The sequence below is a fragment of the Tupaia chinensis genome, unplaced genomic scaffold (assembly GCF_000334495.1).
Source record: "Tupaia chinensis unplaced genomic scaffold, TupChi_1.0 Scaffold000184_1, whole genome shotgun sequence".
Taxonomy (NCBI): Eukaryota; Metazoa; Chordata; class Mammalia; order Scandentia; family Tupaiidae; genus Tupaia; species Tupaia belangeri.
The window spans coordinates 2,249,443-2,262,252 of NW_006159659.1; the positions used below are offsets into that span (position 1 = coordinate 2,249,443).

Genomic DNA, 12,810 nt, shown 5'->3' on the forward strand with positions numbered 1-12,810 from the left:
TTGACAGCCCCCCGCAGCCATTGCCGCCATGATTCCGGTGTCGCTGGTGGTGGTGGTGGTGGGTGGCTGGACTGCCGTCTACCTGACCGACTTGGTGCTGAAGGTGAGGGCCTCGGGCCTAAGGTCCAAGCCCGTGCTGCCCAGGGCTGGAACGCAAGGTCCTGGGTCGCTGGAGGCCTTCTTTTCTTTTCTCCTGCCTTGCACCTCCCTGGCTGGAAGCCGCGAGGCCGGTGCCCACGTGCTGCCTTCCGCGTGGCGCATCGGCCCCGTGGAGTAAATAAAGCACGTCTGGCCACGGGAGGGGTGTGGCGACCCGCGCGGCAGCGGCTGTCGCAGTGCAGGGCTGTAGAGGCCCGGCCGACTTCAGGTCCTGCAAGGGAGTAACCGGTGGTGGGCTTGGGAGGGGCCTCCCAAACCCTGTGGAAGCCTTGCACCAGGGAGGAAAATAAAACGTCCTCTTAGGAAAGGCATTGTTTTTCCTCATTGTTTTTAAGGTCACGAGACCCTCTAGGGACTCTGGTGTTGAATGAATCTAAACTCAATTCATGATTTCAATCTTTAAAGTGCATATGATCATATGGGGTTCCAGTTAAAATGAGTATTCTGATCCAGCGGGTCTAGGGCGAGGCCTAAGAGTCTGCATTTCTAACTAGTTCCTAAGTGCTACTGATGCTGCAGGTCCACAAACCATATTTCAAAGTAGCATACTCCAGTCGCATGGATTTAGAAAACCAGTTTCTGACTACTTAAATTCTGATTTGCAGCCTGCACCCCTTTCTACATGCTTAGCCACCCACACCTTGGGGTACTTGGTCTTTTTTTCAGTTAGTTGGAAACAGTAGCAAAAAAGTCTGACCAGATGATTCAAGCAGCCTTTGGTATTGAATATTGCTGGGGGTGGAGGACTGGAATAAATGTTTCATAAATCCAGTTATGAATAGTAAAAACTTCATGCTATAAATACCATTTATAGTATTGCGTGTTTTAGTTTAACAATAAAAACGAACTAGACTTGCTTTTTTGTTGCAGTCAGACTGCAAAGTGTAGGAAGTGTAGGCTCTAGAGTGAGGCCTGAGATCTGCCTCTTCCTAGCTGGTCTTAACTCTAGCAAATTACTATCTGCCTTGGTTTCTCACCTTTGAATAGGGCTATTAATAGTGATCTCCTGAGATTACTGAGAGGATTAAATTAGTGCATCCACATAAAGTTGTGCTACTCATCCTGATGTCCAAGAACCAGCAGCATTTGGATCATCTGGAAGCTTGTTAGAAATGCAGAATCTTGGGACTGGCAGGTGGCGTGCTGGTTGGGGGTGCTGGACTCCCACATGGCTGACTGCAGTTCAAGTCCTGGACCAGGCAGCTTGCTTTCTCAATCTCCTTTTCTCTCTCACTCTGTCCCTCTCTGGTCAAATTAAGAAGAATAAATAAATAAAGTGAAATAAAAATAATTATTAAAAAAAATGCAAAATCTTAGGCCTCGCCCTTGACCTACAGAATCAGAATCTGCATTTTAACTGGATCCCAGGTGATTTCAATGCGTGGTTGTATTTGAGAAGTGCTGATGTAAAGTACTTGGCTTAGTGCTTATTGTGTCATAAACAATACAAGCCACAGTGACTTTGTTTTGGGGGAAAGGAAGCCACATGATTTCTTCATGTTGCATATATCAAAAAAAAATCCAAAATACAAAGAACTCTTCAAACTTTTATGGTCTCTGGTCAAGTGTATGAGGTGATCAGGATGTCACTTTCAATTGCAGTGACAGCCTCTACTTCCCTAAGGACCACTGCTCCCTGAGTAAAAGACCTAACAACACTCATTCAGATTATCTGCCTAGGGAATGGAAAGACATCAACTTTTAGGGACCCGCACCTTAAACTTCTTTGCTTCCAGCTTGGTCTGGCTGTTGCACAGTAGGTTTTTCTAGGAGTTCCACAATAGACATCTGCTAGAAGGATGTGTTACTCTCCTTTTCTACGTCCTAGAAAACAAGCAAGTTTTAAAAACCGCTTGAAAATGCAGAACAGAGAACATTACAGGTTGAAAGCAAACAGATACTTATATGGAAACCTAGGTTATTATTTGACTGCACAAGGGCTGAAATATCCTTCCAGAACAGGTTAATTCTCACATGGGTGGGTATGACTATCACAAAGTACTACTTACTGTGCTTACTGTAATTGTGTAAGGTGTAGAACACAGCCTTTTGTTATTCAAAATCCTATATTAGTCAAGGACTTCAAACTTCTCTAAAGGTAAAACTCTTGTCGGGGGCTATAAGGGGCTGTTAAGCAGCTATTCTCACAACTGTGGAAAATTTAAGAGATGTTACTGAGACCCAGATGGCTTTAGATAAATTTTGTACTTATGATTAGTTTTTCTACCTTCTTAAGGTTGTTGCTGAAAAGTTAAGAAACACTGATTCCAACTAATCTGTCACTTCTATTGGATTTGCTGAGGGTTTTTTGTTTGTTTGTTTTTAATTATAACACAGTATCTCTCCTATGGCAGCAAGGCCTATAGGTTTGTGCTGTACAATATGGTAGGTACATGTGCATACCGAGTGTTTGAAATAAGACTAATCAGAATTGAAATATGTTGAGTATATGGTTGATGTGGGTTTTCATAAAATTAGTACCGAAAAAAAAGAATAAAGTATCTCGACAGTTTTTGTACCAAGTACATGTTAAGATGATATCATGGATATTTTGGGTTAAAAATATATGAAAATCTTGGGACCAGTAGTTGTCATAATGGCTATGTCACTGGGTTTCCATGTAGTCAACCGTGGTTCGAGTCCCGGACCTAGTGGCTTAAACTCATGCTGGGTGCGTGTGCATGCGTGCCCAAGATCCCGAGAGGAGAATGGAGGAGAAGGGATTGCGGCACATAAATTTATTTCCTCTGTATTGTGTGTCCTTGGTGATTTGTGCATAACTTGTGACCCATCATACCATAACCACCCTGACAACTTTTGATTCTCTTAATATTTACTTACAGGTTAAGTGACTGGCAGAATGAATTCAAAGAGATTCAGAATTTTAAATATTTAAATTTAACATGTTGAACTCCATGTCTAGAAATAAAATTCAGAAATAACCAAATGTTTGATCAGTAGATAATTATCCAGTGCTTAGTAGGTGGATAGGATGGAGTAGACCATCTTTACCCTCAGGCTTGCGAAGACCATGCATACAGCTAGTTTCTCTGCTAGAGATGCTAGAGGGGTATGCACAAGTGAGCCTTTGAGGCAGCCCCAACAATCCCCCCACCTTCTGGTCTTCACACTCATATTGTATCAGGTTCCCATAGCAGTATATGGTAGAAGTGAGAGTTTTTTGTTTGTTTGTTTTTAATTATAACACAGTATCTCTCCTATGGCAGCAAGGCCTATAGGTTTGTGCTGTACAATATGGTAGGTACATGTGCATACCGAGTGTTTGAAATAAGACTAATCAGAATTGAAATATGTTGAGTATATGGTTGATGTGGGTTTTCATAAAATTAGTACCGAAAAAAAAAGAATAAAGTATCTCGACAGTTTTTGTACCAAGTACATGTTAAGATGATATCATGGATATTTTGGGTTAAAAATATATGAAAATCTTGGGACCAGTAGTTGTCATAATGGCTATGTCACTGGGTTTCCATGTAGTCAACCGTGGTTCGAGTCCCGGACCTAGTGGCTTAAACTCATGCTGGGTGCGTGTGCATGCGTGCCCAAGATCCCGAGAGGAGAATGGAGGAGAAGGGATTGCGGCATGGCCACCCTGCTGGGAGTGATTTCTTGCTTTCTGTGTCTCTGTCTCTCTCTGTCTTTCCCTTTTCTTGGGGGGTAGGAGAGATTTTTGCTATAGGGCGTGTGCGCTCGCCAGAAAGACAGAGAGAGACAGAGACAGAAAGTGAGAAATCACCCCCATGGGGGATGGCCACGCCGCAATCCCTTCTCCGTTCTCCTCTCGGGTCAACTACATGGGAATTCAGTGACATAGCCATTACGCTAATTGCTGGTCCCTCTCTCTTTCTGGCGAGCACACGTGCCCTATAGCAAAAACCTCTCCAAAAATAATTACATGTATGGCTTTCATTAGTGGCTCGTATTATATTTCTGTTGGACACCAGTATTCTAAGAGATCAGGAAACTTTTTTAAAGGACCAGGTAGTAAATAGTTTACTTTGCAGACTGTACAGGGTCTCTGTTGTATGTTCTTTTTTTTTTATTGTCTCTTTTTAAAAATCAATCCCTGAAAAATGTAAAAACTGTTCTTAGCTCACAGCCTGCATGAAAACAAAAATAGGCTATATAAATTGTTCTTCAAAATTGAGTGATGTGGAACTTTTCTTTCTCTCTTAGTCATCAGTCTACTTTAAACATTCTTATGAAGACTGGCTAGAAAACAATGGATTGAGCATCTCCCCGTTTCACATAAGATGGCAAACTGCAGTTTTCAATCGTGCCTTTTACAGTTGGGGTCGACGGAAAGCAAGGATGCTTTACCAGTGGTACTTTTCATTTTCTCTTTTTGGTTTATATCAGTCATTGTGATCATGAAAAATTGCTTGTCAAATTAACTGTTCCCATTATTTTCAGGTCTACTGAGGTTTTAAATATTGACACTCTCAAAATGATCTGTTTTTATATAACTTTATGGGATTATATCATAGTGTTTTCCTGTACATTAAAAATGAAGGGATTTATGGCATTTTCTGGGTAGGGGGTTTGCAATGACCTCCGGAAACCAAAGATATAGGCTCTCTAGTTAAGAGAATGTGAGATTGGGGGTGATATGGTCTAAATTCCTTTTTGTGAAAAATTTAGATACTAGCAGTTGGTGTAATGGTTACATTGATGGACTCCCACATAGTTGACTGTGGTTTGAGTCCCAGACCCAGTGGCTTGAACTCACACAGGGTGCATGTGCATGCATGCTCAAAACCTCGAGAGGAGAATGGAGAAGAAGGGATTGTGGTGTGACCATTCCTCCTGGGGGTGACTTCTCACTTTCTATCTCTTTCCGTCTTTCTATCTTTCTGGCGAGCACATGTGCCCTATAACAAAAATCTCTCTCTAATAAAAATTACCTCCAAATGGGTGAGAGATTCATGTAAACAATCAGATTATCAAAGAGTTAGCAAGAAATTCAACAGGAAATCAGAGCATACCAAGTAGAAAGAAGGAAATAATAAAGATAAATGCGGATATTGGTGAAACAGAAAGTATAGCAAAAAATCAGCAAAGCCAAAAAGTTAGTTATTTGAAAAGATTAATAAGATTGAATAATGCCCACCATGAGTGATCTAGAAAATACAAGAAACTGGGACCGGCATTTAGCATAATGGCTATGTTGCTGGACTCCCATGTAGTCGACCGTGGTTCACGTCTCAGACCCGGTGGCTTAAAATTCACACCAGGCGCATGTGCGTGCGTGCCCAAGATCCCGAGAGGAGAATGGAGGAGAAGGGATTGCGGCATGGCCATCCCCCCTGGGGGGGGTGATTTCTCGCTTTCTGTCTCTCTGTCTCTCTTTTGTCTGTCTGGCGAGCGCACGTGCCCTATAGCAAAAACCTCTATAAAAAAATACAAGAAACTCCAAAAAAAAAAAAAAAGAAAAAGAAATATAAGAAACTAAAAATCAGGATTGAAAAGGGGAATAGATACAGAGTTTATAGCTATTAAAAAATAAGACCATCATGAATAATTCTATGCCTATATACTTGATAATTTAGATGAAATGGACAAGTTACTTGAAAAACACAATTTATCAAACAGAAAATTGGCTCAGCCAAGGTGGAACAGGCACACAGTGCTGCAACACAATACTGGAGCTGTATGGGAAGCCCAGGTTCAGATCCTGGGTTGACCTGAACATACTGGGCACACCCCTGATACTAGCTGGGAGACTGAGAGGAGAATTCCTGCATGGTATAGTCCTGTTAAGGGTACTTCTCTCTCTCTCAATAAATAAAATAAACTTTTTCTTTTCTTTTCTTTTCTTTTCTTTTTTTTTTTTTTTGAGAGGTTTTCGCTATAGGGTGCATGCGCTCGCCAGACAGACAGAGACAGACATAGAGACAGAAAGCGAGAAATCACCCCCCAGGGAGGATGGTCACGCCACAATCCCTTCTCCTCCATTCTCCTCTTGGGATCTTGGGCACGCACGCACATGCGCCCGGAGTGAGTTTTAAGCCACCTGCTCCGGGACGTGAACCACGGTCAACTACGTGGGAGTCCAGCGACATAGCCATTACGCTAACTGCTGGTTCCCAATAAATAAAATAAACTTTTTCTAAAAAGTTAAAACCTATAGCACTTACTCCCAACTATAGAAGGGTTACTTCTGATTATTAAAACAGAAGAAAAGGGCCAGCTGGTGGCACAATAATAACACAAAACCGTGATGCTAGATCCACATGGGAAGGTCCCAGGTTCGTGTCCTGTGCTCTTCTTGTATATGGTGAGCAGGCATCTCCAGAATTTAGGTTGACTAAGTTTGGGGATGGATCATAGCATGAAGACCCTGTTGGGGATGTGTGTCTCTCTCTTTCAGGAACACAATAAACTTTAAAACAGTAGAAGAAAGAAATAACCATTAGATTTGACTATGCTGTTTGTTCATTTTGTCAGAGGGTACATCCACTTGTCAGAGTGAGAAAGAGATAAAGGGAGAAGGAGAACACACTCCCAAATGGGTATGGTCATGCCACAGTTCATTCTTCATTTCTCCTTCCTTTGAGGATTTTTGGCACATACTCACATGTGTCTGGTGTGTTTCTTTTTTTTTTTTTTTTCTTTTTTTGGAGAGGATTTTTCTTATTGGGCGCGTGCGCTTGCCAGAAAGACAGACAGAGACAGAGTGATAGAAAGCGAGGCGAGACCCCCCAGAGGGGATGGCCATGCTGCAATCCCTTCTCCTCTATTCTCCTCTCGGGATCTTGGGCATGCACTCACATGTGCCCAGTGTGAGTTTAAGCCACTGGGCCTGGACTCGAACCACGGTCGACTACATGGGAGTCCAGCAACATAGCCATACGCTAACTGCTGGTCCCTGTCCAGTGTATTTCTGAACAACCCGGTCTGGAACTCGAACCATGGGGTTGGCCATGTGGGGATCCAGCTGCCTTAACCACCAGGCCATGGAGGTAGCCCACATTTTACCATGTTAAATTTTAGCTCATTTACACAAAATGAACCTAAAATACAATGCAGACAATGGAAGACATCTATTGTGTCAAAAGTGTTCATAATTATATAAGAGCATGATCAAAACAGTACTCGGCAAATGAGCAAATATACTGGAGGAAACAAATGTTTTTTATTGGAAACAATCTTCAACTTCTTTAGTTACCAGAGTCTTGTAAATTATTAGACCACTTAAAGAAACTAGAGCCCGTGCTTCAGTCAGGTATTTCAAGTTTGGGTAGGAAAAAAAGGCAGAGTTATTGAAATTGTTTAGAAATTATTTTGAAGCTGTGAAATGTGGTTGGTCAATGAACTTGGTAGCCCATGAATTTTAAGGAATTGTACATTTACGAGATTTTTTTTCTTGACAGGTTCAATTTTGGAATGGTGTTTGGCGTAATTGCCATGTTTAGCTCGTTTTTTCTCCTTGGAAAAACGCTGATGCAGACTTTGGCACAAATGATGGCTGATTCTCCCTCTTCTTATTCTTCTTCCTCTTCTTCCTCCTCTTCTTCCTCTTCCTCCTCCTCTTCATCCTCTTCCTCTTCATCCTCCTCAGCTCTTCACAATGAACAGGTGCTACAAGTTGTAGTAAGTGCATTCTTTTTTTTTTTTTTTGCTTTAAATAACTTTTTTGAAATATACATATATGATATTTCTTCGGGCTAGTATAACCATATCTATAATTTAAATATGAAAGTAAGTTAAAAGTCACAATTTTTCATATTACTCATTTAAAAAAATTAGTAAGAACGTAGCAAGGAATTGTTTCAGTATCTGGTGGTGGTGATAGTGGTGGTAGTAGCAGAGAGCACATGGACCACTATGAAGACCATTGACATTTACACAGATACTCAGCTTAAGAGATTGTTCTCATGATGTTCAGTGATTGTTACTTTTAAGGAATAATCATGCTGATTTAAGATCTCTATAATGTGTAAATTTATTGTATTTTAATCCCATGCCAAGTGTTCCCCTTTCCTCTTCATGGCTTTTAGAGTCTAACCAATGAGTTCCTCTGAATTAAAGATGTAAGACCTCTCTGAATGGTAACTGGGAATTCTTGATTTGGAAGAATACCATGCTTAGTTGTAGTCCTTTGTAAGCTAGCTATAATAACTCATTCTAAAATACATGTGTCTTCCTATTTTGTACCATTACATGCCTCCAGTTCGGAAGGAGCTTTACAGTCAGCTCACTTTTATAGCTTCCATTTCCATGAATCATGGATGTTATGTTTTTGATCATGTTCTCGTTGATGGAATATAGTGTTTAATAGTTCGTAACAAATTTTTTAACTCTTTGTGGCCTCTGTGAGGCTGAGTCATTATAGGAAGGTTTAGATTAATTTGTAGAGGATGATAAGGAATCTCTTCTGTGGTCCTAGGTCTTCCTTAGGGGTTAAAAAGACACAGCAGGTGAGACCTCAGAGCAGATGATATAATTCCTCAGCAAATATTTGCTGAGTATCTTCTGCTACTGACTATGTGCCAGGTCCTGGTTATATGGGGAACAAAATCCAGTCCTAGCACTTTGGAGCTTTTAGCCCAGAAGGAGACCTGCTATGATTGTGCCCCAGTTGGATATCATATCAAGTGCTGTGGGAATGGAGAAAGGAGTGTGATATGTGCCTGACACTAGTAAGAAAATAAAGGCAGAACTTTGACAAAAGGGTGAGGAGAGTCCCTGTAGCCTGGGAGAAGAAGGTGGAAACTAAGCAGCCCTGGTAGTAGAGGGAACAATATAATATGGAAAAGTAGAGGGAATACTTATAGTAATAATAAAGCCTAGTTAATATGCAGTGCCTCCTTTGTGGGGTTTGTTGTGCCCGTGTTTGATATAAGTATTGGTGTCATCCCTGACTGACAGATGAACAAATCGAGGCACAGAGGCATTAAGTCACTTGCCTGCAGCCAAAGGTAGTAAGAAGTGGATCCATCATCACTGACCTTAAAGTCTACATACATTATGCTCTAATGGGACATATGACCCAGCCACGGTGTATGCTGCCAAGGCACTGTGATCTGCAGACTGGAACACACAGGGAGTCTGAGTTCACTTTCTAGCCCAACCTAAATGCTGGTTGGAGTGGCGTATACTGCTACCCAGCAACTGGGAACACTGAGGGAGGAAGATTGTTAGCTGGAAGCCAACCTGGGAAACATAAAGAGATCCTGTCTTTAAAAAATGTAGGGGGAGTAGCGGGTGGCATGGTGGTTAAAGAACTGGACTCCCACGTGGCTGACCACAGTTCATGTCCTGAATCTGGCAGCTTGCTTTCTCACTTTCCACTCTCTATCTTTCTCTGGTCAAATTAAATAATAATAATAACAATAAATAAAATTTAATTTAAAAAAAAAGGGAAATTAAAGGGATAAAAAAGGAGCCCACACTCCTGACTGTAGTCCTAGCTGGGAGGCTAAGGCAAGATGATCATGAAACAGCAAGACTGTCTTAAAAAATAACAGGGAAGGGCAAACAGGTGACATGGAAGTTGATGTGGCTGGATCCCACATGACCAACTACATGGTTTGAATCATGAACCTGGTGGCTTGAGGATCATGCCAATCACACATTGGACCAAAATCCCAAGAGGACAATGGAGGATAAGGATTCTGGTGTGGCCAACTCCCACCCCCCACAAGGGGTGTTTCTCACTCTGCCCTCCTTCTTTGATGAACACATAAGCCCTATAGCAAAAAATTTAAACTAGTAATAATAATATAAAGAAAGCTTCAAGGGACTATACATCATTTTTCCCTGTGTATGTGAGGTATATGGTGGACAGATAGGTAGATGTGCTGGCAAGAGACCCTGACAGTGCAGGACATAAGATAGGCAATAGAAGTAAGGTCAGGGTTATGAAGGGCAGCCCTAAGTTTTGTTTTTATTTGTAGATAACAGGTCTATGCAAAATAGACTAAAATTACTTAAATATGGAGAGAGGTCAGCAGGTGGCGTGGTGGTTAAGGCGTTGGACACTCCCACATGGTGGACCATGGTTCGAGATACAGACCTGGTGACTGCCTTGCTTTCTCACTCTCCGTCTCTCTCTGTGTGTCTGGTCAAATTAAAATAATGGAATGAATAAATAAAAATAAATAATTTTTAAAAAATCTATCTTAAAAAAATAGAGAGATGGAGAGACCATTTAAGAGGGCAGTTGGGGTAAGTAATTTGTGTTAGAAGTGATAAAAGTTGAAACCAAATTGATTTCAAGGAGAATGAAGGGAATGGATTCAAGTGATCTGTGAGAGTGGAGTTCCCAGACATTGGTGATTAATTGAATGTGAGGCTGGGAGGAGAAGGACTAATTCAGGATGACTCTGAAGTAACGTGATTGGTTATTCACCAAGAAAGAAGATAGGAGAGAAAGAAGCGGATTTGGAGGACGTATGATCATTGACTTTTCTGTCTGCTAGAATTAAAATGGTAAAATATTATCTAGAGAAGAAATTATTTAGTCTCTCTGTTTCTCTATTTACAAAAATATTGACTCTATAAGAAGAGCTGGGCTTTGAACCATTTAGAAGCCCACTGCCCTCTTTAGTCTACTGTGTAAATTTATAAGTTTAAGAATATTATGCCTCCTGACTTTGACAGGAGATCTTATAGCTTAAAGAGTATACTTTCTGTTCACATTATAATTCCCTGCAGCCTTATTCAGTATTAATTCCCCAAACCCTGGCACTCTGTTGTTGAGAGAATTCCATGTTCAGTATTCCGGTACATCTAATACCCTCTGTGATCATGGCAGGGACAGATGGGCAGTCATATACTGTTGCCAGCAAATAAGATCCACCATCTGTTAGTATAGGCACACACTCAAATTCTTCCCTTATCTTACTCATTATTAGATCCAGAAAATGATAAAAAGGAATAAATATCTTGTTGGATCAAGCTTATTGATATATTTTAAATAAAGGGAGATAACCAAGATATTTTGTGATACAGAACTTATATATGAGAATTAACCTGAAGTATGTAAATTCAGAGAGAGATCAGAAAAAAGAAAAGTAAGGTGAACAATCGCCAGACAACATGAAATTGGAGCACATAAGTGGAAAAGGGTTGTTGATGTTCTTGACAAAGGTTGCTCAGTAGGATCTGAGAATTTCAGGCAATGAGCATCATAAACATGTCCACATTTTTTGACTGTTTACTTCCACATCTGGGACTCTGGCTTGGGGAAATACTTTCAAATATAGAAAATGTAATATTCATCAAGCTCTTAAGCCTAACATTATTATTATAAACAATTAGAAACAACCAAAATATTGATTAGGTCACCAGGAAAATCATGATGTATTTTTCTATGCTTTTCTTTGTAAAAATGTTTAAGGACTTTTCCGATGACCCAGTAATTGTGGAATGGCTATAATATTAGATTGTCATTCAGTGAGATACTATGCATATATTATAAAAGATATTCGTGAGGCCCAGTGTGCTGGGTAATGCTGGCACCTTGAAGGCCAAGGTGATGTAGGAAGCCTGGATTCAATTCTTAGCCCACCCTGAAAGCTGAGTGCAGTAACACACACCTGTAGTCATAGCTACATGGCAAGATGAGGCAGAGGAATTATGACATAATTAGACCTTGTCTTTTAAAAAACAAGATTATTAAAAGTGGTTTAATAACTTAGAGAAAAGATACTTGCAAACTTGGAATTAATGGAATTTAGAAAATGATTCAAGCAGCATTTTTTTGTATTTATTCAGTTACTAAAGGAAGCTTAAAAATTAAAACTTGAGGGACCAACATTTAGTGTAATGGTTATGTGGCTGGACTCCCATGTAGTCGACCGTAGTTCGCGTCCCGAACCTGGTGGGTTAATAAACTCACGCTGGGCGCGTGTGCGTGCATGCCCAAGATTCAAGAGGAGAATGGAGGAGAAGGGATTGCGGCATGGCCATCCCCCCGGGGGGTGATTTCTTGCTTTCTGTCTCTCTGTCTCTCTCTGTCTGGCGAGCGCATGCGCCCTATAGCAAAAACCTCTCAAAAAAAAAATTAAAACTTGAATTCATAAAAGACCTTGAAAGAAAAGAAAACCAGGTTATTGTTGATGTGAACACAGAAGGAGGAAGACATAAATGTGAAACTGGCAGAAACCAGGAATTTCTTTATGTAACAGCAAACTGGAGAATGCATTTGTGAAACATATTTTAAAGGACTAATGGTGATATTTGAAGTAATCTTACAAATTGGTGGAAAAGATTAATACTTTAAGAGAAAAAAAAAATTAAGTCCTCAGTAGGCAATTCACAAAAGACCAAAGCAAGGTCAAAAGTAGGGGGAAAGTTCAGCTTTACTAATGAGCAAAGAAATATAAATCAGATGGCAGATTGAAATAAAATGAGCCTGCATAAAGTTTTGGACAGGATTGCTTCTGGAAAGCAGTCTGATAATATGTACCAAAATCCTTTAAATTTTATGTAACATGTTACCCTCTCTGTGGGGCATAATGTAAACATTGGACAAAGATTAGCTTGGTTAATCCTCGAATGTACCCTTTTATGTAAATGTGATTATTTTCATTTTAATGATGAGGAAATTAAAGTGCTAAGGAATAAGGCCAACTTCCCCAAGGTTATTTAGCTACTTAGTGCCAGGGCCAGGAACTCAAACCC

The 12,810-nt window shown here is 40.5% G+C and overlaps 1 protein-coding gene across 2 annotated transcripts in view; it reads left to right on the forward strand.

The window, feature by feature from the left end:
* The first annotated feature begins 14 nt into the window (after window positions 1-14).
* MBTPS2 (membrane bound transcription factor peptidase, site 2) overlaps window positions 15-12,810 on the forward strand; it is a 59,687-nt gene continuing 46,891 nt past the window's right edge. For both annotated transcript variants that reach the window (XM_014587119.2, XM_006146651.3), the window contains exons 1-3: window positions 15-103; window positions 4,357-4,505; window positions 7,554-7,773. In XM_014587119.2, the coding sequence (XP_014442605.1) occupies window positions 29-103; window positions 4,357-4,505; window positions 7,554-7,773 (444 nt within the window). In that variant the 5' untranslated portion in view covers window positions 15-28. The remainder of the gene's footprint in view (window positions 104-4,356; window positions 4,506-7,553; window positions 7,774-12,810) is intronic.